At 42.9% G+C, this 27,553-nt stretch overlaps 1 protein-coding gene across 1 annotated transcript; it reads left to right on the forward strand.

Annotated features, from left to right (window-relative positions):
- LOC133261906 (cell cycle control protein 50C) lies at positions 1–27,553 on the forward strand. The gene is made up of 9 exons (XM_061440753.1): positions 1–2,119; positions 2,575–2,618; positions 3,618–3,816; positions 7,114–7,224; positions 14,791–14,892; positions 16,156–16,243; positions 16,640–16,780; positions 24,215–24,424; positions 27,129–27,553. Exons 3-9 carry the CDS (start codon positions 3,625–3,627, stop codon positions 27,314–27,316), a joined length of 1,032 nt encoding a protein of 343 aa, XP_061296737.1. The 5' UTR covers positions 1–2,119; positions 2,575–2,618; positions 3,618–3,624; the 3' UTR covers positions 27,317–27,553.

Raw genomic sequence — 27,553 nt, forward strand, 5'->3', positions numbered from 1 at the left:
CCGACGCACAGTGAGGCCAAACAATACTAAAACACGGAAGTTTGGAACAGATCAAGGTTTATTACAGGTTCATACAAGGAGATGGGTAGCTCATCCCTTAAGAACCCCAAAATTACTGAAAGCTTTTAGCAAAGCCCTTTTCTAGGAAAGGTGAGGGAAGAGTGTGTTTAGTTGTTGCACATTTCTTGGTGTCAGATCTTTTGTTCTTGAGGTCAGGTCATGATTAGGAAACGATGTTCCTGTAAATCTCTACCAAACAAGTGTTATTCTCTGTTCTGACAAGGAAGGGCAAGGTCCCAAGGAATAGCTATCATCCTTCAGGGTCTTGGTCCTAGCTAAGAGGAGGTAGATCTTAGTTGGCAGCTTCCTCAGAGCCATGTTCCCACACCCTGGCCAGCCGTCATTGCTGAGGGAGCCAGACACCTGACCCAGCTGGCCCTCAGGCTCCTCAGGCCATCCAAACAAGGGGTGGGGGGCATGGTGGGTGGAACCAGGTTCCTCAGACTGCGACCCAGGCAGAAGGCCACTGCTATCAGGTAACAGAGACAGGGGTAGGGGAGAGGTTCACCACAGCCTCAAGACCAGTGAGTGGCCCTGGTGAGGGCTCTGGAGTCCTGCTGGACACAGCCCCCAGGCTGCCCACTGGCCCAGGGCTAGCTGAACTGGGGGGCCTCCCAGGGAAGGCCTGAATTTGCCTCTTACCTCACTCTATACCTGACGACCACCACACCACTGTTGGCTTAATCGCTTCCCTAATGGACCCTCATTGACAGTTTGTTACCTGTGGGCAGGGCCCCCTGCAGTGCTGACCAGTAGCTGAGCAGGACCTGTTGCCTGGTAACAGGGTGCGGAGTAATGATGCACAGCAATGGCTACCTGCTAAGGGCTGCGCTCTCTTAAAAGGGAAGGAGCATCTGGGCAGGCTCAGGCAAGCCCCTTCCCTCTCTGAGCCTCAGTTTCATTAGCTGTGAAATGGAAATACCACCTTGCAGGATTGCTGAGTACTTCATGAGATGGTACATGTGGAACAGACTTATCAACTGCAATGCCTAGTCCCAGTGTGAAGGGTGTAGTGGTGGAAAGAGTACATGTGGCAATTTATAAACTAATAAAAGACAACAGTATAACTACAACTACCTTATGCATCTGTTTAACTCTTTGTTTTGAGATAATTTCATAGTTACAGAAAAAAATAGCATAGAGAATTCCCATATTCCCTTCCTCCAGCATCCCACCATGTTAACATCTTGTATAATCATAATAAAGTTATCAAAACTAAGAAATCAACATGGGTACAATTTAACTAACTAAACTACAGACTTCATTTGGATTTTTACCAGTTTTCCCACTGATGTCCTTTTTCTATTCCAAGATCCAGTCAAGGATCCCACATTGCATATAGTTGTCATTGCTTAGAAAATATATTTAGAAAAATATGTATAGTCTGTCACATTTAATCATTAAAATAATTCTGGAGGAAATGTCTTATATTTTATAGATGATGAAACCGAATCTCAGAAAGGATACACATTAGTTTAAGTAGCAGAACCAGAAGGCAAACCCACATCTCCCATACTCATTTAAAGACACCATGGTTATCTGTTTGGAGAGTCAGGTATATACAACAAATGAGAAAATAAAGCAAACAGATGCCACTAGTGCATTCCACATTCAAATGCTGTGAAATTTTAAATAAGCCTCGCAGCATGGCAAATCACACTCCAACAAATCCCCTGCTTCCTCACACCAGCCGCCTGCTGCTCATGCACCTCTGTGGGCTAGAAGCCACACACACAGGAATCCCAAGGCTAAGGGAGCAAGTTCCATTCTGCGGGACCTCGGATCAAACTCAAAAAGTTAGAGGAAAAAGAAAGAAAGCCTCCACAGAATGAAAATTCACTCAAGCTATATATAGCTCAGTGTAACCCTTGTGGGGCTGACCCTCCCCCAAGTAAGAGAGAATTCCGCCTTCCAACTGAAGCATCACCTCTTCCTGCCTGATGACCTTCAAACTGACACTGCCCGTTCCTGGTTCTTCAGCAGCTTTTGGCCTTCAAACTCAGACTTGAGGAACATCAGCTCTGCAGATTTTGGACTTGTCAACCTCCTCTGTAGTCCTGTGAGCCAATTCGTTGTGATTAGAATTTCTCTGGAAATCCTAATATACTCCTGTGAAGCACCTTTTAGTTTGGGATTTTGGTTAGATTGGTTTTGTCACTTTATAAAAAGTGTAACAAATACTGTTCTTGATTTGTTATTGTAATGACCCCTCTGGTAGACGTTACCTGTTTACTATAATCTCACCCAGTGTTGAAACAAGTACCTAGATTGCAAACATATCTGATATTTTATAGGCTAACTGTGAACACTTTATCTAATCTCACAGACTGTTACTGAACTAAGGTTCTTGACCACATTTACTTATTAAAACAAATAGTAGGTGTGAACTAGAAGTGTTCACTACCGTCTTCTCACACAAATCTGTCTGATACCAACAGCCATACTTGTCACTACCCTCTAGCCCGATTCAAATGGCTTGCTGAAAAGTTCCCATTGGTATTCTGTTTTTTCCAGTCTTGCAAGGGGAAACTTTGACTCTGAATTGGAAACATCCCAGTGTAAGTAGTTACATTTGTTCTGTATTCTTTTAAACTAGGTAGATTTGCCAAAGTCATTGTCTTCTTTAATATAAAAAGAGTCCAGCATGGCTTCTCTGCCTAATGTTAATAAAAAAGATTAGAAACTCACACGCTGCCTAATTTTTTTTAAATCCTAATTCTACCTTTTAAATGCATCTTGAAGAAGTAATTATTAATAGCCTAATGAAAATAATGTTAGTAGATTTCTAATATGTGAAAAAGCAAAACCAAACCAAGCAATGATACCATATTACAATATTGAACACTTAAAGGATTATTTTCCTCTTGCTTTCTCTTACCTCATCTGGGCTCCATCAAAGCAGGTGCTTGGAGAAAGGCTAGGAAGAGATGTTTTTCATCCACACCTTCTTATCAGAGTCTTTCTTATATATGAGAGAGTTGGAAACTACTGAGATTAGACATCTGTGTTTTGCAATTCCTGTTTCTTCCTCCCTCATTATCACAAATAGCAAAGTTAGCTATAACCTGGGAAAAAGTTAGCATTTTCCCAACTTAGTTTATATTCATGTTAATGGACAGCCACATTTGTTGACTGCACTCACTTCTATTTTTTGTATTAATCCCCAAGAATTTGGGCAAGTTCTTAAAGATAAATCCATTTTCCCCTTTCAGGAAAGGCTTGCCTTGAATTAGTCACCACATCCCAGAAATAGCCTGCTGTAACTGCTTCCCAGTGTCACCAGATGTTGGTTTATACAGACCTGCTGGGGACTATTCCTCCTAGGCATGGCACTTAGCACAACAAGGTTTTTGAACCTAAGAAAAATGTACGAACCCGTGGCTGATTGAAGGGAGCTGTGCTCTTACTGAACAGCAGTTCTGGTTAAGGAATAATTCTAGGAAGCAGAGATACTTTGCCACCACAAAGGAAGAGTTACATAATTCTTAACATTAAGTGGTATTACTCTGAGCAGTAATGTCATAAATGTCTGAGAAGTATATGTGGGTCACCTGCAGGACCAGAATGAAGAGGAAATGCCAGGACTACGAGTCCAGACTGCCAGACAACACTGCGGTGAAGCAGCAACAGTTGCCCGCCTTCCGGCTCCAGCTGACAGCCAGTGAAATCCTCTCTGGCTTTTTTGCCATAGGGCTATTCTGCCTTGGCATGGGCATCATCCTTCTGTTGTCTGCAAAGAGCATCAAGGAAGTAGAGGTTTGTCCCATCTTACATTTTAATGCATTCTAAGAATTTTAGCTTTGAGACTGTAAAGAATGGTCAGTTTGAGAGCTCAGCCCCACCACAGGGAACTAGATGAGACTGGAGCATCCCTTTTGCAGATGGTGATAGAGCCTCTCTGTGCTTTATTCATCCCTCCTCCCTCTTGAGGACAGACACTCTCAACCTGGTCAGTTCAGTCATCCTTGTTTATAGGGACCTGCCAGACGCCTGTGAATCATAATGATAAAAAGAGTGAAGAGCCAAAGATACAGGTCTTCAAATTTGTGCCACTTTCAAGCATTTGCCTTTGCCTTTGCAAATAAACTCCCTCAGATCATTGTCTTAATCCAGGAAAAAGAACACAAATCTTTCTGGCCTCTAAAGGATTCTTACTAAAATAAATCAGGTTCTACTCAGAGTGAGAAAAGCTGAAGCTAAGCTGTGACCCCCTCAGTCATTAGCCTTTTGCCAATTTGACTAACAAGCCATTGGAGAATGAGAAGCCCAGAAGCTGGTCTGGGCAGGGGAGCTCAGATCTGGCCTGATGCCTTGCCCACATTTGGTTTAATAAATTAAGTAAATGCTTCATGCCAATCAGCTCTGAGCAGATTACCAAGACCATATGACCTCTATTCGGAAGGCAGCTGTGGAGAGCTCATCTAGTCCCTCTCCCCATAGGCTAGTGGCAAAATTGCCATGGAGGCCAAGTCTGGCAACACTGATTTAACGTTCATGAGTATATGAACATGCTCAGAGTTCTTTTGGGTGTGCAGGTGAGTAAACTCCAAGTAAGAGTCAATTTCTGCCTTCAGTGAGCTAATGATAGAGTAAGCAAGACAGTGGGTGCCAAGAACAGAGAGCTCAGCTGCGGCTGGCTTGTTTGCTGTATCCACAACCTTTTTCTTGCATGTTCCCAGTGCATAGCAGGCACTCACTTATTGAAAGAACGGATTTGGGCAAACAGTGGGACTTCAAAGAAGAAAAATATTTCAGGTCCCATTCCTCCCACCAACACATCCTGCTGTGTTGCCTTTCCCCTGAAATGTTCTGCTCTCCGCTCCCACTCCTGGCAGCTTGGCTTCCCAGTGGCCCTAAGTCCTCTTGAGTCCTCCAGTATGATCATGTAAACCGCCAGGCCCTACCATGTGGCAGAGGCCAAAATGGCAGGAGGAAAATAAGCTTGCCGTGTTGAAGGCAATTGCAAAGTAATTGGTTACAAGGCTGATATTCATTTCCACAGAGCTCATCCTGTTTACTTTTCCATTTTATTCTTCACCAACCCCTTTCTTTCTCATTCTCCCCCTCCTCTTCCCATGTCCTTCCAGCTTCCTCCCTTCTGAGCACCCATCCCCACCCACTATGAAGTGCAGCCTCCATCACAAGGCAGCCATTGCTGAATGATGTCACCTTATATGTGAGAGGAGAACCTCACCCCATGGTTGGCAAGGCCACTCTGCAAGCAAGTTTCAACAGAATGGTTTAATCATGATTTTAAGAGGATTTTTCAATCAGCTGTTCTTTTAAGCCACTTCAGCTAGGACTGTTTCTAAACATTTTGTTTTTATACAGAAAAACCAGAAGCCACCCATGGAGTGTGATCGTCTATTGCACATGAAAGTGTTTCATTATAAGGAGTGATGAGATGAAGCATGTATCTCAGGCCAGTGTTGTCAACACACACTTAGTAGAAGAGTTCTGAGCTGGTTTTTCTCTTCTCAGTCAGCCCTGAGGCACAACAAGAAAGTGCCCTTTTTGCAATTCACTTTAAGCAAGAATGATAATTCCCGCCTCTCCAAAATTCTATGAGGAGCAGGCTATGATCTTTGCTGTCATTTTAGAGCTACACGCTTACAGAAGCACTCATGCAGCAAAGTAGATTAAACACGTTGATTTTTGATATGTTTTCCTCACAAAATTTTTAGAGCTAGAAGCACATTGGATGTCATCTACTCAAAAATTTATTCATCAACAAAGACACTTTTTCTGTTTTGGCATTATAGAACTCTCACAAGAATCCATGAAGTACAATGTACACTACTACAGTGAGCTCACACATCAATTCATTGCTAGTCAAAATGATGCTGGTGAACAAAATGTGGGCCCTGGAGGTTAAGTATTGAACTCAATATCAGAGACTGGATGGGCACAGTTCCGTGCGCTAGCTCTCAATTAGATACAGCCCTGTTCTTTATTGCTTGTAAAAAATTAGAATGCAGTTTCACAAACAGAAAAGGGGTCAGTATTTTTAAAAATAATAGTGTAAGTTTTTCTGCATACTTAAAGAATGATTTAAGTAAGTATAAGCAACTGAGTACAATCAAGTAGCCTTTTGGCTAATCTTTAATTTAGTATTCACACTTCACCCCTTTGCCTCCAAACACCCAGTGGCTTTGCAAGTATTTAAAGTTCCTTCTTTCTTATTAGTCTTCTCTCCCAAAGAATCTAAAATCTGATTGGTAATTTACTGGGAAGAAAGCCAATCCCTGTTCCTCTCCGGTCCCCAGACTCTTCTAATTACTCCTCAGCACGGGTGAGGGAAAAGCAGAAGCTGCCAGCAGCACCCACACCACCCCCGGGTGCCCAAGATGAGTGTTCCCTGGAGCAGAAGGGAAATGCGTGGCCCCATGGCCTCTCTCTGAGCCTCCTTTCCCAACTCTCCTTCCAACTCCATCTTCACGTCACTGAGTGGAGCCAGAGCTCACAGGATTTGCCCACGTGGGACACACTACCCTTTTTTTTAGAGTCCACTTATTCCATTTTGCACAGAATTTAACTTTTACAGAACGTAACAACAATTTTTAAAACAATTGTTTCACATAACTCTACATTTCTGAAACACTTCTTTTTCTATGTTTGGTCATTTTCAATAACTTCCTCAAGACATCATGCAGAAGAATTCACTAGTATAAGAATTTTCCATATGATAACATGGAAAAGCAGTGGAGTGACTTCCCCATAAAGCTGATTAGACCTGGGCCATGGGCCCAGTTCTCCTGAGTCACTGGCTAATACTTTCCTAATGGTGACTTCTTACGATGGAGGTGTAAGCCTTCATCACAACAGGCTAAACATGCAGTAGAAACCCTGAACTCCAGTATATGGCAGAATACTGCCGGGAGCCAAAATGAAAGGGGGCCCACTCCTCCTGCACATCCAGGGAGCTGCCCTTGGTTCACGTCCCAGACAGCGTGCCCTCGACCCTGCGAGCCTGGTGACTTGAGTAGACAGGATTTTAAGGTGTGTACTCACATCCCTTTTTAATTAAGAATCATTCTTTTCCCTGTCTGACAGATTAATTATACAGAAAAATGTGCAACTTGTGCAAAACTGCGGGAAGAGGCCACTAATTTTGACAAAGAATGCAACTGCTCTATTTCCTTTTACCTTCCACAGAAAATGGAGGTGAGATTCAGGAGCCTTCATTTGGCTCTATGCTGTTCTGTTCCTAATTAACACATGGCAGTGAGTTTGTGATCTCCACCAAATGCTTTCCAAAGTTGAAAATACAAAAAAGTAAAGCAGGGTGGGAATGGCAGCGGGTCTTATCAAGTATTGAGTTTGTGTGCAACTCTCTTCCCTACCCATTTTTTCTCCCCTTGGAATTTTCATTCTTCTCCTTTGTGTCTAAATTTCCAGATTCTTTACTTACTCAACTTTGTAACATAATTCTTAACATCAGTCAAACAGATTGTATGGCAAGTGTCAGCACAGGAGGAGACCATAGAAATCTCTGAATCTGGCCATTCGTTTTATAGTGAGAAAATTAATGGGTTGAGAGGTTAAGTGACTTGGCCAAGGTCACACACTGAGTTAGTGTCAAGGGTCACACACCTGGTGGGACTCTCCTTGGGCCCCTCTCCAAGTCGTTCTTTGCATGCAGTTGGCTAATCCCTAAGGCGACTCTTGCCTGGCTGTCAGACACTGTGAGAAATGCCGAAGAAATATTAAGAGCTGTCCCTGCTCTTGCGCTGATTAAAGTCTCGTGTTAGTCCAGGTCCTCCTGAGAACCAGATGCCAGGACAGGATTAGACACGCCAGAGATGTACCGAGGGAACTGCCTGCCTTGGAAAATATGGAGAAGGCTGGGAGAGCTGTCGAACCACAGCACAGCTCCCACCCCTCGGGGAAGGAGCAGGAAGGGGAGAAGGAAGGCTGGAGGGACAGAGGAAGAGAAGGGTAGAGAGACAGGGTGAATAGGAGGGAGGAGGGAAGGAAGGTGTCAGATGCAGTGTATGCTTCTGAAAGTTTCAGCAAGGCCAACGGAGAGTCCTTGCCTCAGGATCACTATTGCTGAGCCACTGGCTGGGACCAGCCATGGGAAGTATGACCTCAGTGCAAACACAGGATGACCTCAGAGCACGGGCACCGCGTGGTCCCTTGATTCCACTTCCTGCAGTTAGGAGATCAAGAGGCTCCTTTTCAGGGCCTCCACAGTCTTTCTAGGTGGCAAAGATACGATCAAATGAAAATGTGTTTCCTTCAACTTTTCAAAGATCCTGCCCCTTGTGTCCACACCTCTCCCCTGACAGTGCCGTCCTCCATAAACTGCCTCATTCCCTCTTCTTCCCCTGCTGAGAGATTCTGCGTGGGAGTCTTCCCTTGTGGGCAGGACTTCTCTTGAGTTAATCACTGACCATCCCATCCTCAAGGCCCTGCTTCCTTCCCAAACCAGACTTGGCATCATCTCCTGAGAAAATCCTCCTTACTTCTGGGAAAGACTCCTTTATTTCTGGGAAAGATCTCATCACCAAGACTCAAAATTCTCTTCCTTAACTCCACCCTGCCTGCCCCTTTCTCATCCACACCTCTGATGTGTAAGCATTGTTCTATATTCCGTGTCTCTCGCAACCACTTTGTCCCTCCAGTTTCTTGGCATCACCCTAGTTCAGGCCCTCCTGGTCTTTTGCCACAGCAGCCTTAACTGCACTTCTAGCCTTTGGCTTCTCCTATTTGTCTCCCATTGTTATTTGCAGAAACGGTAGATCACGCCCTGCACCCCCTCAAAATGTGCACTCTTTCAGATTGCTTTTCGACACCTGAGGACCAACTACCTTTTCATCTTTATCTCTGCAAGAGACCTTGTACTCCTGCCAAACTGACCAGTTTGCTTTGCCACGATACAACTCTCTATGTTCTTGCTGTTCTTTTGCCTAGAAAGTCTCTCCTCTCACTTGCACTTGTAAGATCTCACTAGTTTTGAGCCCCTAATATCACCCCCAGTATTCCCTGAGCCTCCTTTTCACTCATGCCTCCAGCAAGAATTTGCCCACATTTGTGTTCTGGGAGCGCTGTTTCCTCTCCTCTGATGGACTTACAGTCACCCGTGTAATATCCTGTACTCCCTTCCACTATTCACAGGAACCTCCCTGAGGACAGGGACCGTGCTTGACATGCCACACCACAACTGCACACCCGCTCATCTCTGCACTGCATACTCCGCCTTCCCGCTTGCAGCCACAGGTGAACCACCCATGCTCCCATCTGAAGGCTCACCTCTCCACTTGTGTGGTAGATGCCAGTCTTTCTTGCCTTTATAAGGATTTAACTCAGCAGTTCTCACTTCTCATACATCATCAACTTTCCTGTCTACGGGATAATTCCCACCAGCACTCAGACACATTGTTTCACCTATCTTAAAAAAAACAAATATTTACTTTGCTTATTTGGCTGTGCAGGATCTTAGTTGCAGCATGTGAACTCTTAGCTGTGGCATGTGGGATCTAGTTCCCTAGCCAGGGAGCAAACCCAGGCCCCCTGAATTGGGAGCACAGAGTCTTAGCCACTGGACCACCAGGGAAGTCCCTCACCTATCTTTATCTCTTCTATTCTCCCAAATTTCCCAGCCTGCTATCTGCCCATTTCTTTCCTCAGATTAGCAGGAAAAGTCGCCAGAGGAGTCATCTGTCGTGGCTACTTCTAATTCCTCTCATTCTCTCACTCAGTGAAACTGCAGAGTTACCTGTGACTTCCTCCTGGACAAATCCAGGGCTCAGTCCTCGGGGCCTTGTCACCCACTGCACACAGGTGGTCACTCCCTCTTCCTTGACACATCTGCTTCTCTCAGAGATCTTACTCCCTTGGTTTTCCTACTTCCGCTCTGACTGCCCTTCTTTGGTTCCTTTGCTGTTCTCTTGTTTCCCCTGGACCCTTTCTGTGGAGAGCTTCGGGGCTCTAGTCTTGGTCTTTAGACTTCTCTTCTCTGTCTGCACTCACTTGCTAGGAAACAGCATCTACCACCTAGATTTAAACACTCTCTATCACCAACGCTCTCTTTTCTTTCCCTATCCCAATCATCTCTTCCAATATCCACACTTGTATTTCCAGCTGCCTTCCTGGTGTCAACATTCAACTGTCTAATAGCTATCTGAAGCTTAATGTTTCTAAAACTGAATGAATATCCACTTTTTCCCCTTACCTATTCCATGCCCTCCCCCCAAAAAATACACCATTCCAACCTACAGACTTCTCAATCTCGGTTGGTAACAACTCTGTCCTTCTGATGCTCAGGCTTAAAGCCCAGGGTCATTCTTGACTACTTTCTTTCTCTCCAGCTCACCTCCAATCCATCCTCTGGGCTCTACCTTTGGAATATATCCAGAATCTGCTTACCTCTACCCACCTCTGCTGCTGCTCTCAGCTCCACACCCACCTCTCACCTGGATTTCTGCAACAGCTTCCTACCAGATCTCCCCGTTATATCCAAATCTTGAATAACAGCCAGACTGAACTTTTTAAACCGTTGAGTCCCATCATGTTATTCCTCTGCTCAAAAAGCCCTGCAATGGCTTCTCTTTCCACTCCATGAAAAACCGCAAGTCCTTCCAAGGCCTTACATGATCTGACTACTTATTTCCTCTCTAACCTCCTCTCTCCATTCTCTTCCTTACCCACTCTCTGACCACAGTGGGCTCTTTGTTCCACAGACAAGTCAGGCATTCTCTTCGTCCACATGCCTGGCATCCCCTCGGCTAACACCCCTGCTGCCTTCAGGTCCTGCTTGGCTCAGTTATCAGCTAACCATCCAATTTCATACTGCTGCCTGCCTACTCACCCTGCCCCTGCACTCCTGATTCATATTGCTGCTGCTGCTGCTAAGTCGCTTCAGTCGTGATTCATATTACCTTGCTGTAATTTCCATTTTTTCCACAATGCTTATCACCTTCAAACTTACCATGTAAATGAACAGATTATTATACGTATTGTTTATTGTCTGTCTTTCACCTACAACTGGTCTCCCCAGGTGGTGCTAGAGGTAAAGAACCCACCTGCCAATGCAGGAGACATTGGGTTCAACTCTTGGGTCAGGAAGATCCCCTGGAGGAGGGCATGGCAACCCACTCCAGAGGAGTGGGCTCCTCCCACAGAGGACCCTGGTGGGCTGTGGTGCATAGGGTTGCAGAGTTGGACACAACTGAGCAACTTAGCATGCGTGCTCACCTGTAACTATGTCTGGCAGCCTGTAGTTTCTCAGTTAATGGTTTTGGGTGAACATAAGAACCTTTGCTTCCTCCACAGTGCATAGCACAATATACACGGTAGGCGCTGAAATGTTAATGAATGGAAAAAAGATAAAGTGCTTAATGTTATGGCTTTATGCTCGAGGAAGCTTTGATTCTATGTGTCCCTTTCCCCCTTGATCCCAGATGAAATCATGTTGGCATCAGTAATAGTATGAGTACAACTATATCTTTAATCATTTTTTGAGTAATTCAGATGGAAATTGTATGGAAATTACTGAATCACTGGTCACATGTACCATGACCTTTATTTTCAGCCTGCCCTGGGTTCCAGCTCCCATCTTTCATACTCATCCTCTTAAAGGTCCTTAGGGTGAGGCCAAATTTGCATAGCATAAGAGAATCAGTACTTGGGTTGTAAGTGATGTGTATATAAAGTCCATGGGGAAGTTTTATATCTGTGTTCTTTTGTTAGAGGTCAAAATGCTAGCTGTCTACAGTTGTGTCCCTTCTTGCCTTCCTCAACTCACCATGCTACCACCACCCAAAAGTAAAGTTAGCACTGCCTTTTTTTTTTTCATTCTTAAAACATTAGACATTTATTCTCTCATAATTCTAGAAATCAGAAATCTGAAATCAAGGTGTCAGCAGGATTGGTTTCTTCTTAGGGGCTCAGTGTGCTTTTTTGAAGGAAAAAATCCAAACGATAAAGCCTTAAAAGGCTTCAGCTTCCCATCTGTCTGTGTCCTTTGAAATCCTAAAGGCAAATAAGTGTTCGCAGCTGCTGACCATTCCTTTCAGACAGAGTCTTTCTCGTAAAAATCTAACCAAACCGTTCAGGGCAACCGCAGGGCCTTCGCCTCGCCAGGTCACACACATCACACACACTAGACAACAGATCCAATCCTGCACTGAGGAAAAGAAACACCACACAGTGCATTCGCCTCCGGGACTAATCAGAAAGATGCAGTCAAGGAGGCCTTGTAAAGTCTTGGACAAAGGCTCACTGAAACAAGTTTATGAAAAACACTCCTGTCTCTAAAGTGTGAGTGTTCACTATCTATTTTGTCCTGTTTATATGAATATATAACCTTAGGTAAGTAGAATTCTCTTCTTAGCTCCCAAGAAAATGTATGGCAAGTTCCATTCCATGGACTTCCTATTTTCTGTAGTTATGGGTCATCAATAGAGGTTACCTCTCTGTGTGAGGAAATGTAATCCATCGTTCCCACTATGCCTGACTTGCTTGCCTTCACATCCATGCTGTCTGTTTATGATGTTGCAACCTGCCTCTTTGTCAGGGCCCAGCATCTCCCCTTCTCAGTGTCCCAGAGACTTTTCTCTTACCAGGGACTAAGCTCTTCAGGCTTTGTGGTTTTCTGTCACTGGCCACACTTCCTATGACCTTTATTTTCAGCCTGCCCTGGGTCCCAGATCCCATCTCCCATACTCATCCTCTTAAAGGTCCTTAGGGCAAGGGCAAATTTGCATAGCATAAGAGAATCAATTGGCTCAGGGAATTGTAAAGGAATACTTTTGTATTTCTAGGACTGAATATAGCACCTAACATTTAGGAGTCACTTAATAAAAACTTAGACCTTCATAGTTTTAGATGCATGCCTTTATTATTTTGGAGATAGGTATTATATTATTTGGGGCTTCCCTGGTGGCTCAGATGGTAAAGACTCTGCCGGCAAAGCAAGAGAACTGGGTTTGACTTCTGGGTCAAGAAGATCCCTTGGAGAAAGGAATGGCTACCCACTCCAGTATTCTTGCCTGGAGAATTCCATAGACAGAGGAGCCTGGAGGGCTATAGTAAGTAGCTACACTAGACAGTTACATTTGCATCATATGTGCTGTTAGTAAAATCAGTACCAAGCCCTCCTAGAGAAGGGCCCTGGTCTGTCACCACAAAGGTAGAAGCATGATGGTAGCCTGTAAAAGGGCAGTCTCGTGGCAGCATCCATGACAAGGCATATCTCTCGTGGCACCAGGACTACTTATTGCTAAGATGAAAATCATCTTTCTTCTAGATTAGTGAACTGTTCCATCTTTTTGTCCATAACAAATGGATCACCATTTCTTGATCAAGTGTTACATCCCATGGGTCTGTGTTAGATCCTAAGATAAAAGGACAACACTGGAGCTGGGTTTATGTCTGTGGACAGTGGGCGCAGCGCTGGAGCTGAGTTTATGGACAGTGGGCACAGCCCTGGAGCCAGGTTTATGTCTGTGGACAGTGGGCACAGCCCTGGAGTCGGGTTTATGTCTCTGGACAATGGGCGCAGCACTGGAGCTGGGTTTATGTCTGTGGACAGTGGGCACAGCCGAGGAGCCGGGTTTGTGGACAGTGGTCACCGTGCTGGAGTTGGGTTTATGTCTGTAGACAGTGGGCACAGTCCTGGAGCTGGGTTTATGGACAGTGGGCACAGCGCTGAAGCTGGGTTTTTGTCTCTGGACAGTGGGCGCAGCACTGGAGCTGGGTTTATGGACAATGGTCACCGTGCTGGAGTTGGGTTTATGTCTGTGGACAGTGGGCACAGCCCTGGAGTCGGGTTTATGTCTCTGGACAATGGGCGCAGCACTGGAGCTGGGTTTATGTCTGTGGACAGTGGGCACAGCCGAGGAGCCGGGTTTGTGGACAGTGGTCACCGTGCTGGAGTTGGGTTTATGTCTGTAGACAGTGGGCACAGCCTTGGAGCTGGGTTTATGGACAGTGGGTGCAGCACTGGAGCCGGGTTTATGGACAGTGGTCACCATGCTGGAGTTGGGTTTATGTCTGTGGACAGTGGGCACAGCCCTGGAGTCGGGTTTATGTCTCTGGACAGTGGGCACAGCCTTGGAGCTGGGTTTATGTCTGTGGACAGTGGGCACAGCCCTGGAAACAGGTTTATGTCTGTGGACAGTGGGCACAGCCCTGGAGCCGGGTTTTTGTCTGTGGACAGTGGGCACAGCCTTGGAGCTGGGTTTATGTCTCTGGACAGTGGGCGCAGCACTGGAGCCGGGTTTATGGACAGTGAGTGCAGCCCTGGAGTCGGCTTTTTGTCTTTGGACAGTGGGCGCATGCACCTAAATATGCTTAGTGGCTCCAGTTTTAAATTATGTTTCATGGATTTGTTTTGAAACTACGTGAACTTGATGCTTACCACAACCCCTAGGCAAAGCATCTTTCTTAGTGTTTGGGGGAAATATTTGAAGAATCAAATTTTATGTTTTGAGAATACAAAGCCTAGTTATAAATTTTTTTTCAAGGCAGGAATGTAGTACCCCTTACATAAACATTAAAAATAAGTTATTTACTCATTTTAATAATTCTGTATATACTATATACTAGGATTTTTCCAACATTGATTTTTAAAAACAATTTCTTGGGTTTCTATTTGAAATAAGGAAACTTTCAGTTCCCAATCAATATTTTTGGTACTACTTATATTTAACAAATCCCATCCATGTGTGTTAATATTTCCATTTATTTTTCTTTCTTCTTATATCTTGATGTTCTCCTCCACAGGGTAATGTTTATCTGTACTATAAATTGTATGGCTTCTATCAGAACCTCTATCGGTATATTCTGTCCAGAAGTAATATCCAGCTGGTGGGTGCAGATGTAAAGGTAGGGCTTTATTAAATTTGGTATGATACTCTTTGTGTGTTTTTTTTTAAACCAGATAGATCTTTCAGTCTAAAAGAGCGTATGGAAAATAAACTCAAAAGCTAAGGTTTTACAAGACAGAAATGCTCCTTTCATTCTTTTGTGAACTGAAGGGGCTGAGTACTCAGGATAACTGCTGTTGAGAATGAGCCCTTTCCCTCCTCAGAACAGGAATGCGAGTCTTCTCCAGTGAGATGGTTATCCTTTCATGTGTCACCCATTTTTTAGTTTAACAACATCTTATATTAAAGCCAGATTCATAGTGGACTGCCCAAGTCTTGGTGATAATGAATGTGTCAGAAGGGCAAATCTTCAAGCACCTTTTCAACCACAATTCAGGATTTGTTTCTGTTAATAACTTGATGGCATACTGGAGCTGCTTCAAACAGTAGAGCGTTTGCTTCTTTGAATGACATATCAAATAGATTTCAGTATTATTTTTGCACACTTGATTTCTGTAGTTTTCTTTAAACTTCCCCGTTTTAGTGGATGGATGCACCAACCATTTTGACAGTAACCTTGAGTGGTTCATCTCCGTCCGGTTCACTCTGTGTCCACCGCTGTCTTTTTTTATAACTGGGGCCTTCAGGCAGCCTAGTTTAAGGACACTGGGCTCTACTTGATTGAATAAAAGCCTTTGGTTTACTGAATATCCTTTCAGACCTAAGATGACAAAACTTGACTCTAGGTAGATGATATTCAACATACTGGCAATAAAAGCTAAAGGAAACCTTTTCTATACTGACACTATATAAAAGGGATAACCAAATGGTTTTTAGCAGCCATTCTTTTTAAAATATATTCTGGTAGGTAGGTGGATTTCCCTGTGGTCTGTCATCCAGCTGTAGACTCAATTTATATAGTTTTTAGAACATATTATACTACAATAAGAAAAACTTCTTAAAATGTATTCCAATGTAGGCTTAGTGTGATATTTAGCACAGCCAGGAAAGTAAAATTTCTTCCTGCAGACATATTCAGTATGCTATGTACTGTTAATGAGGAAAGAAACTACACACATGTGTATACACACATAAATATCTTCAAAACACAAACATTTTCTAGCCTAGGTGAGCCAGAAGCCTGGGAACAACAGGCAGTGGTCCCTAATCTCAGTCTGTGCCAATGGATCAGTGTGGGTTGGTTTATATTGCCAGTGTTTTCACTTGCAGCATTGTTAAGAGTTTACCAAAATCACATATTCCTGTGTCATTTCTCCTCCAGGATGTTAGAAACTGTGCTCCATTCAGAACCTCTGACAATGGGCTCCCCATCGCTCCTTGTGGTGCAATTGCCAACAGCATGTTCAATGGTAGGTGACTTTTTCTGTCTCCAGCATCTTTCCTTTCATAAGTGTGTAAAACCTAATGTCCAGAAGATTACTCCTGCAGCTGAGTGGCAGGTTGCTTTTTTTAATGTTTGTGTACATTATCCACTGATTTATACTTCATTGGCAAGTAAGTTCTTCACCAGAGATCTGAAGTAGTCGGGAAACATGAGTTAGTTAAATGGAGCCTAAGAGTATTTCTCAATAATCGGGGCCTTAGAAAGAAAAGGAATCGCCTTCTGATTCCAGCGTCTATGGCATGCAGGCATGTGAAGAGTCTTCTCAAACCCTGCTTTTTCAGCTGTGTCTGATTGTGCACTTCCAAGCGTGGCAAAAATGCTTGCCTGAATCTCTTAACACAGTCTTTAATTTCCCCCACAGACACCATTGTTCTTTGGTACAACTTTAATTCATCTACACATATCAGAGTCCCAATGGTAAGGACTGAAACTGCATGGTGGACAGACAAGTATGTCAAGTTTCAGAATCCAGCTTTCCAAAATCTTTCTAGTGCATTTGCAGGTAAGATTCATACATTAGCTCAGTATTCTTTACAGTACTCTTTATGGAAACTGGTTTTGATGTGTGGGGGGATGTTTATGATTCCTCCTTCTTTACTTCTTTTTTGATCACCTTTGTTAACTTTTCCTGCCTGTGAGCACCTCCATCACATACCTATCAGAAACACAAAATGATTGGTACCCTGGTTCCTTCTAGATTACCATGATGAAAAAGGCACTGTTTTAAGAAACTTGTTCCTTCATCTATAATTAGAATGATCATATAATTTACTGTCCAAACTAGTGCACTCTTGAGAGTGAAAGAGGTCACAGGAATAACTAAAGTTACATATTTATTAGAAAGTGGTGTTTATTGATCACCAAAGTTGATATTACCATATTGATGGGCCGATAAAATAATTATATTATAAATTATTTTTTTAAATGCAATTCTTTAAAAAGTTGAAAGAATATATCTGTGTACATGAAACCAACTTTAAAAATGCTTTAAATATTATCTAAATGCTAAAAGATAACAGAATAATTATTCTGGATATGGAGTCACATACTTTAATCAGTTTCTTGGCCATGTAAGTCTTAATTACATGCCCCTGTATTTTTCTAATGAAAATTTTGAATTTTTGTGGGAAGAAAATTCACAAAATTATCTACAATCTTTTTCTTTTTTTCCCCAAATGGCCCCACTTGAGGCTTTTTGTTTTTGTTTTCATAATTATTACGCATGCTGGAATCACACGGAGTGGCTGTTCCAACTTTGCTCTGACTCCACAGTGGGGCAGGTGGTAGCTACAGGGGTCACTTGTTTTGTGTGGCCTCTGGGGGTGGCTAGATGTGAGGGGTTAGAGGTAGGCAGGTTAGCAAAGCCCCAGGAATCCTTCACATAGTACACCTTTACCCGTAGCAACTTGGGTCTTTAGAGATCTCCTACTCCATTTTTCTTTCCTTTCCAAATCTTCCCATTTCCCTGCTTGTGGCTCCTTGAACCTCTTTCACTTCTGCTTCTTATGGTTCTAGACTAGATGATGAAGGAAACTTTTCCTTGTCCCTCATCATGCACTAACATGGAAGCAGCTATGTAGGTCTGCCTAGGGGAAAGAGAGACTCCAGGTCCCCCTGTGGCTTAGTTCATAGGAGGACTAAGCGGACATGAAGGGGAAAGAATGCTATCTGAGATGAGAATGTTGTAACTAGCGCAACAGTGTATATGCCCCATCCTACTCTGAAGGCTTTTCCCTCCCTCCCACATTGCCAGGGGTCCCTCTCTCAACCTCAAAACCTCTTGTTCTTCAGCCTCAAAGGGCAGGCATAGGCACTGTGTATAGGAGCTACATCTCCAGGAGAAAATGGTCCACCCTTGGACAAGGGACTGCCTGTTGAATTCATCTTCCCCATGCTCCTTGTGGGCTTTCCTGATGTTTCAGTGATAAAGAATCCTCCTGCCAGTGCAGGAGACTCAGGAGATGCCTGATGGACCCTGGGCCAGAAGATCCCCTGGAGGAGAAATGGCAACCTTCTCCAATATTCTTGCCTTGCAGAGTCCCATGGACAGAGGAGCCTGGCAGGCTATACAGTCTGTGGGGTCACAAAGAGTCCCAGGACTGAGCGACTGAGCGCGCACACACACACACACGTTACACACACACACACACATGTTCCACACACACACGTTCCTTGTGCCTCTACAGCTAAGGGGCCAGAGATGGCTTGAAGGAGCAGAGAAAATAATGTCTAAGGGTTGAACATGCCTCACCCAGCGGCTGGAGGGATCAAGAGACACAGATTCGTGGGAGTCAGAGCCGTGGAGAGGGAAGAGAAGGGAGCAGAGTGAAGGGTAAGGCTAATTATCCGGGAGCTGGGATCCTTCTTCTTTTCTGCAATGGCCGGAACTTGCCCCCAACAGCGAGGGCAGCCTTCTGTTTCTGGTGCCGGCAGCTCAGTGTCAGTCCTCCCCTCCTCCTCCTCACCCTTCTTGGCATGACCAACTCTCCCCTTTTCCTCTGGGCCGGGTGCCTGGTTGGTGCTGAGGATTTTTTTTGCTGTTAAGCTCGCTCGCGGGCGCGGCTCGTGCAGGGGAGACGGGGCTGCACGAGCGAGGGCCTCTGAGGCTGGGTCGCCGCTGAGGAGGCGAGGAGAATTAGCGCGGAGAGCCGCCGCTCCACTGCTCGCACCCGGCTCCAGGCGCGCAGATCCCCGCCGGCGGTCCTCTTCGGACCCTGTCCTGTCTGCGCCGCAATCTTTTTTGAAGCGCATTTTATGGTTAATCACTTTCAACTGTAGCACCTCCAGTTGATCCTTCTCCTTTGGCCATATTTTTTTTAAGAAAATATCTATAGGTGGTGAGATACCTGTTACGCTCACAGTCATTTTACTAAATGGAGGATATTCTCATTTTCAATTCTTTTGTATTAGAATATGCTAGTATCGCAACCCAAATGTTTTTATAGGCAAGGTCTTTTTTTTTTTTCTTCATTTTTTTTTCTATGATTTTTTAAATGTGTTACTAATTTTAGATGGTACGAAATCTTAGACTTTCTGGGTATCATTTAATTCTCATCGAGAAGAAAATTTGATCTTATTAAAATAGGAGCTCCATCAAAATATTTTTCACATAAGTTGAGATTTTCCAAAGCACAATTATAGAATTTAAAAATTAAATCTTGTATACATTTTGAACTATCATTATATGATATGATCATTATATATTATGTTAAATTGTTCCCTTGCTTTCATAGGGGTAAATTTCAGTACCTTCTTGTTTGCAAACTTGATTTTTGATAATTACAATTAACTATACCTTCAAACGGAAAAGGCAATGGCACCCCACTCCAGTACTCTTGTCTGGAAAATCCCATGGACGGAGGAGCCTGGTGGGCTGCAGTCCATGAGGTCGCTAAGAGTCGGACACGACTGAGTGACTTCACTTTCACTTTTCACTTTCATGCATTGAAGAAGGAAATGGCAACCCACTCCAGTGTTCTTGCCTGGAGAATATCAGGGACGCGGGGAAGCCTGGTGGGCTGCCGTCTATGGGGTCGCACAGAGTCCGACACGACTGAAGTGACTTAGCAGCAGACCTTCATAAACTAAGATTTCTGGCATTCCACATTTAGAATATTTTGTCTAAAACTTTTCAGCTATTTTGAATAAAATTTCACCAAAAGTTAGAGGGCTCATTTACCAAGAAAAAGTTCAGGCTAATTGTAGGACTCATCATTTGATACAGAAAATAGCTCTTTGAAGGCTCAAAGATTTCTAAAATTTTGATTGATGATGTGTAGCGAAGACAGACCCCAAGTACTACCATGCTGAACCGTTTCTTTAACATCTTTGTCATTGTAAAAACTTCGCAGCTCATTTTCTCTGTGACTATAAAAAAACATTTTAATTTGCATAATTACAGCTCTCTTGATTAACAAAATATTATAGCTTGTTTGGATATAGTTATTAATTATGTTTCACAACCAATTTTAAGCCCCATCTCTCCATAAATTTCTTAATTTACTAAGAACATTTTCTTTACTCTGCCTGTACTCTACCAAATTTGCATTTATATTATCACTATAAAACCAAAAAATTTACACTTGATTGTTGAATATTTTAACTGAATTTATAGCAATATTTATAACTGTGTCAGAATTTTTGTCTTCCAGTATTGAATATTGAAAATCTTTGCTTTGATTACATGAAAAATCAAAGATGAATACATTTGAAAAGACTGATGTAAAACTGGCTTCATTTAACCGTTTACAAGGTTCTTTATGTGATTACAAAGCCCAAACATTAACACTTTCCTTTGATTACAAAAAAACATTTTTTAATGACACTAGACAGAAACGTATTTGATCTAAATGAAAAGTCATGTTCACATAATGGTATATAAATGAACTTTCTGTAGCTACATGAGGTAAAGCACTGTTCTGAATTCACTCTTTTAAAAATAAGTGCAAACTTTTGAAGTAGATTCTGATATTCTTCAGCAGATTTATATCTTTTGATTTTCACCTAATCATTGATATCATGATGGTTCCTGTGGTAGGGAGTAAATGTTAACCAACATTGCAAGTATCACATTCATCTACTTCCTTGAAAAAATTGTACTTAATTTTTCATTGAACATGTGTGTTCGTTTTTTAGCTCTTCTCAGCTAAAAGAATTTACTAGCAAATAAAAAAATGGATACTGAACAATAAAATAGTTATATTTTTACACCATATAATAAATAATGCTATTGCAAGAGAGTTCCAACTACTCTCAGCAAGGCTGCTCAGTATCTGTTTTTCACACTATTCTCACACTATATTTTTTTCACACTATATATTTTCACACTATCTGTATTTCACACTATGTCCATGCAACATAAACTGCAACATCCCACTTTTCCTACTAAGCCCAATGACTTGCAGCCTGGCAGCTTCATATTAATACATCACACAGATTAAAACAGAGGCTGTGGTCTAACCGGCTGTACTGTGAAACAGTGGCAAGGGTCATGGGGATATGTTATGTTCTGCTGTGGAAAGCCTCTGGTTATCTTTCATCAATAACATGTTAAAGTAAGTACTCTTGTTCACCACATATAGGTATCTCTCACTACTAGCTAAGACCATGACTAGATAGGAAGGATGAAATTATACTTACATTATTCGCTTGGGATAAATGCTAAATCAGATGAGATAATGGCCAACAGACATAAACTGGGACTGTCCTAGGCAAACTGGCAGGTGTGTGCACTGTATCTGTAATTAAACTCCTAGAAAGGACCTTGGCAACATGCTATTGTTTTGTCTTACCATAACCACAGCCATGTAACATAAAGCATCCTTGGCTATCTCCCACTGCACTTTGTTCTTAACTTCTGTTGTAGGAGTTACCATGTTTGTCTGTAATTATCTGTCTGAATGCTTGTCATTCCCATTTGGTATGTTAATTCCTTGAGGAAAAGGATTAGATCTCATACAATTTTAAATCCCTGGTGCTTGATACAAGTGAGCAATCAAGAAATGCTTATTGTTGAGTGAATGGAGGGATACCAAGGACCCAGCTGAACTTGGAAAATGAAAGAAATTGGTTCTTCCTATACTATGTTTCTCACACTCTCTGGAGACATGGGATAGGGTGGGATTGGAGGTTGGTAAGGAAAGGCATGTTTGAACCTGCATTTTTCACTCCGTTGGTGATTTGGATGTCGTTGGTCCACAGGACACATTGTCTTGGAGCGTGAGCTCTGGCTAAAATAAAGAGAGTGTGTGGTCCATGTGCAGGCATGCCTGCCAAGTCCCTTCAGTCATGTCTGACTCTTTGCAGCCCCATAGACTATAGCCTGCCAGGCTCCTCTGTCTGTGGGATTCTCCAGGCCAGAATACTGAAGTGGGTTGCCATGCCCTCCTCCAAGAGATCTTCCAGACTCAGAAATTGAACCCACATTTCCTGCGTCTCCTGCATTGCAGGTGGATTCTTGACCAATGAGCTACCACATGCAGGCACCAAAGACAATTTCAATGTCAATCAAAATTCTTCCATCAACAACCATTGAAGTCTTTGGGACAGCCAACGTCTCCACAATTTTTGGAGAGGAAGTTTCTCAGCAAAGGGTTATTTCCAGAGGAAGTATAAGTCTACAAACAGAATTCAGCAGATTAATCCAACCAAACTTAGCACATGCCTTTATAAGCACTATAGCCCATGCTTAGAAATAAGACTGTGTTTCTTTTAAGAGAAAATAGTCAGTGGTCAGAGTTAAGAAAGAATGGTTCCTTACAAATAGTAGAACCATTTTTATAGAAGTGAAAGGCTCACTGAACAACTTCTTGTTGACTATTTCAAAATTCAGAATGCTTTTTACTTCTGTCAACTTTCATCATAATCGCTCATCCCTTTACCAAGCATTTATTGAATACCTACCATGTGCCAGGGATTGGACTAAATGACAATGAAACCACAATGAGGAAGACATTGAACTCAAGAGTCTGCTGTCCAGTGGGAGAGAGACATGGCTGCCACTGTAAAGCGGGAAGTAGAGGAGGAGAATAAACTCAGCAGACTGGACTCGAGGCGCCAGCCCTCCAGCCCAAGCACCCGCTCCCAGACCCACCAGGCTTCCTGGCTTTAGAACAGGCTTGCCACACCTCTGCTCTCCACCTTCTCCCTTCTACCAATTCCTCTTCCTTGCTTCCAACTTCACAGTCTTAGGCACAGGTCTGCAGGGAATATCTGTGTAACGCAATCTTCATGCACTTCCCATGATCATTTCCGTAGAATACAGTCCTAGAAGTAGAATTCCTGGGCTAAAATATATGCAAAATACATTTAATCTTTTGCTGCTTGTTACTAGATTACCAAAGATGTCATTAATCCATGCATCTATCTGCTCTGTACAAGAATTCCCATTTCCACTGCCTCATGAGTGTTTTTCATTCTTTTTTTCATTAAATATTAGCCCATTTTGAGGTGAAATGGTATCTTGTTTTAATTTGTTCTCCACATTACCAGTGAAGTTAAAGAAAATATACATTACCCATGATGCTCTCATTGAGTACCAACCACCACTATTATCTTGCTGTACCTATTTTTTCAATGCGTTGTTATGCATTTAATATAGTTGGATATGGGCTTCCCTCATGGTTCAGATGGTAAAGAATCCACCCTCAATGCGGGAGACCTAGGTTCAATCCCCGGGTTGGGAAGATCTCCTGGAAGAGAGCATGGCAACCCACTCCAGTATTCCTGCCTGGAGAATCCCCATGGCCAGAGGAGCCTGCCGGGCTATAGTCCATAGGGTTGCAAAGAGTTGGGCACAACTAAGTGACTAAGCACAGCACAGCACATAGTTGGATAAATAATACACATACAATATGATATTCTGCTTTTTTTTAACCCTATAACAGTATCATCAGCATTCCCCGACCCCGACATTTCCTTGGAGTCTTTATAACTATTATCTTTTTAAAATTGTATTATTTTATTTATATAATTGTTTATTTTTGACTGCGCTAAGTCAAAACTCTTCATTGCTGCAAACAGGCCTCTCTCTAGTTGTATCAAGCAGGGCCTGCTCTCTAGACGCAGTGCACAAGCTTTTCATCGCAGTGGCTTCTCTTGTTACAGAGCAAGGCTCTAGAGCAGGAGGGCTTCCATAGTTGTGGCACATGGGTTCAGTTGCTCGGTGGCATGTGGGATCGTCCCAGATTAGGGATACAACCTGTGTCTCCTGCCCTGGCAGGCGGATTCTTTATTCCTGAGCCAACAGGGAAGCCCTATAATCATTGTCTTTAAAGGTTGCATATTCATGTAGCTTACACACACATACTTTAAAAAAAAAAAAAGTGTAATTTCAATTCCTCAAGAATATGAAAGTTGTTTCATTCTCTACATTTTAAGAAAGACTGAAGGCGGTAGATGGTTTTTCTCAACCACATCCATTATTAACTTTCCACAGGAACTGCAAAGCCTCCGAACTGGCCTAAGCCTGTCTATGAACTAGATGAAAATGACCCAGGGAACAACGGCTTCATCAATGATGACTTCATCGTGTGGATGCGGACAGCCGCCTTTCCCAATTTCAAGAAACTGTACCGCCGACTCCATCGAATAGGCAATTTTACCGAAGGCTTACCTGCTGGTAGCTATAGTTTCATCATAAACTACAGTATCCTTTTATTCCAGGGCTGAGGGAAAATCAGGGTCCATCTGCATACTAGTTATTGAACTATTTCATTCTATACTTCTCTATTCTCCAATCAAATCTATATATACTGTAAAAGAAATACATATTTACCTTATAGGCAATACTGTCACTCCATCACCACATAGCTATTTGTCTCTACTTTATATATAATCAAATGTGCACTTTTTTTAAGGAGTAACAGTAGCAACATTAGGTAAGCAGGTATGGGTAAGTAAGGAAGGACTGTTTCTTCCCTAGGAGAAAAATTAAGTAACACTGGGCCTAGAGATCTAAAACAATGAGGAGAAGCCTGTTATAGAGGATGGGATGACATGGAGGACCCTGGAAATAAAGATAGGATTATGAAGAAGTAGATTTGAATATGGACTAAAAACAATGAAAACTGAGAGGGCCATGGTAGAACCTTTTATTTTAGGCAGAAGTCTCATGGGCCTAGTGAGCAGCTCTGGATTCAGGGAGTAGGTTGGGTTCCTCCAGCCCACGTGAGCTGCACCAGCAGCTCTGCACTGAGGATGCCGTACTCTTCCTCTACTGGTACGAAGCCAGTCAGCAGGCTCCAAGGCCTTGGTTGTGGACATATGGCCCACGTTAGGAGACAGACCTGAATATGAGATTCTGAGTGTTCTCAGTTACTTTAAAAATGTAAATGAACAAAAAGTTCTTAACTTCAAAATGACACCAAACACTATCTTTATATATATATATATATATATATATATATATATATATATATTTTTTTTTTTTTTTTTTTAACATATAATTTGTACTAACTCTGGTCTTCAAACTTAGGTTTCAAGTCCCTTCCTGATTCTCTCTGAGGCAGAATTCTCCCAGAGGCAGGTCTTTCCAGGACTTGTACACAGTTTTGAGACGTCAGCCCATCAGGCATCAGCACCCCCCTGGCATCTCAGGGCCACTGGAGTTTTTCAGGGGACCCCCAGCAGGCTGGAGGATCTGAACACCAAACTCTCCACCTCTTTTGTTTCTTTACCACTCGAGGAGTTTGACTGAAACACTCCTGGGTCAGTGAATGATGATATGTATTCCAGTTCCCTGCTCCATCTTTTCTTCTTTTCTGTCCTAGAGCAGAGGTTTCCTCCCTGACACAGGAGTAGGGATGTTCCTTGGGCAGAGAGACCTCCACTGAAGAGACACCATCTCTGCCTCTTGGCTTATTGCCTCCTTTTGTTTACTGACCAGGAGTATGGTTGCCTTCAGCTGTTCCTTTAGCATGGTCCCTAATGCTAGTCTGTGCAAAGGAAAGTCAGAAATTGCTCTCTGTGTGTACAAATCAAAGACCAGGCCATAGAACCTTACCTTTTCAATAGGATTTCAGCACCCCTCTCTCTCCCTCCTAGAAAATTTGAGACTGAAAGTTGCTCAAAGTAGTCTTTCAAGTTGGACCTTCAGTTCTCATCAGCTTTTTCTGTGATGACCCTACCAGTAAAGCAGTTAGGGTAGCAATCAAGACACAGGGGAAAAAAGCCCATTGGGCACTGGTGCTCTCACAAGGCACTGCAGTGAGTTTAAGGCTGATGGAAAGAGGGAGTCCACTTTCAAACAAAGGAGACACTGTTTCTCTGCGTGAAACATGCTCTCCTTGGATGTGTTTATTCACAGTAAACTTTTAATGCTGACAACTCTCCAACCTAAATCTTTAGCGACAGAACTTCAGTCCTGAGCTTCAGCTCATACCAGCTATGTTGAACCCTAGTGTGAGTATTACCCGTCCAGCCTCACGGCCTGGCTAATATGTAGAGAACTAAGTCTGAGCTGCAGATAGTTCTACCACTGATCCCGTGTGAGGAGAAGACCCTCTTAACGAAACAAGGGGAGTGGGAGAGAAAAGAATCAGAGGGCTAGTTGAGGACCTGCACCCAAGGAGCCCAGGGACCTAGTGACCACGAGGAATTTTGACGGAAAAGAAAGCAAACTAGCTTTCCTAACAAGTTTCTTTGTGCCTTTAAATAGCATGTTGCCAAGTGATTTGAGGCCTTTTAAGAGCTTTGCTGGGAAATGCCGTTGCTATGAGAAGCCTTTATTTGTTTATTAGTTTGGTTTACAAAAAGCACCAGATGTTTAAAAACCTCAGGCCACATGCATAATCAAAATGACATCATTCAAATGCTAATGATAGCAAAGCCACTTCAAACACTTTCTCCCTAGCAGGGAGGGAGGCTGGCCTTTTCAAAACTTGAATACACCACCAAAAATGTTTTGCCATCTCTCTCACTACTTTTTTGTTCTACATGCCTCTTGAAGAATTTTCCCTGAGGTACAAATTTAAACCTTAGCCTCTAAAGGACTTGAGCCTACCCTGGGTGTCCTGATCCACAAACACAAATTTTGGCTTGCTGCACAATCTGTCTATATAGGCTCTTCATTTCCTTGGGTTTGTAAATTATCTATATTTGTTCATATTATTGAGTTATCTGTAAGTCATTCAGATCTATTTGTGTCAGTTTATTTCGTAAATTACAACTATGTAGAGGGAAGGCTTGTTTTTACTTAGTTTCCAGCAAGATAAAACATACTGCTTGGTAAAGATTGGGCTAAATGAAATTGAATAGTCAACCATTTATTACCAACAAAAACAGCAATATTAGGTGTAGAGGTGGAGCTGAGAAGTGCTGAGACAGATCCTTAACAAATTTTCTTTCCTTAGACTTTCCTGTAAGCAGGTTCCAAGGACAAAAAGCAGTTGTTCTTTCCACCCTGACGTGGAGTGGAGGCAGTAGCCTTTTCTTAGCCCTCGCCTATCTGGTGACAGGAGCTGTGACTTTGTTGGCCTCCTTTTCCATGATGGCACTTCACCTGAAGCTGAAAGAAAGGAAAACGTTCTTCCTCCAGTAGTAAAGTCAAGCGTTAAAAAGAAAAACAGAAAATACAGAAATGGACAGTGAAGTAATGGAGCCAACGATCTCAAAATGGGTTATTCTACCAAGGGGAACTGGACTGACTGACCAAGTACTCTTCCAGAGAGATATGTAATAAGAGTTTCCAAGTAAAGATAAAGAAGGGGAGGAGGCATGATTAGGTATAGTAAAATGTCCTTGGAATGGGGAGGATAAATCATCCTTGAGCTCTAAA

This window comes from Bos javanicus, chromosome 1 (genome assembly GCF_032452875.1).
Source record: "Bos javanicus breed banteng chromosome 1, ARS-OSU_banteng_1.0, whole genome shotgun sequence".
Taxonomy (NCBI): Eukaryota; Metazoa; Chordata; class Mammalia; order Artiodactyla; family Bovidae; genus Bos; species Bos javanicus.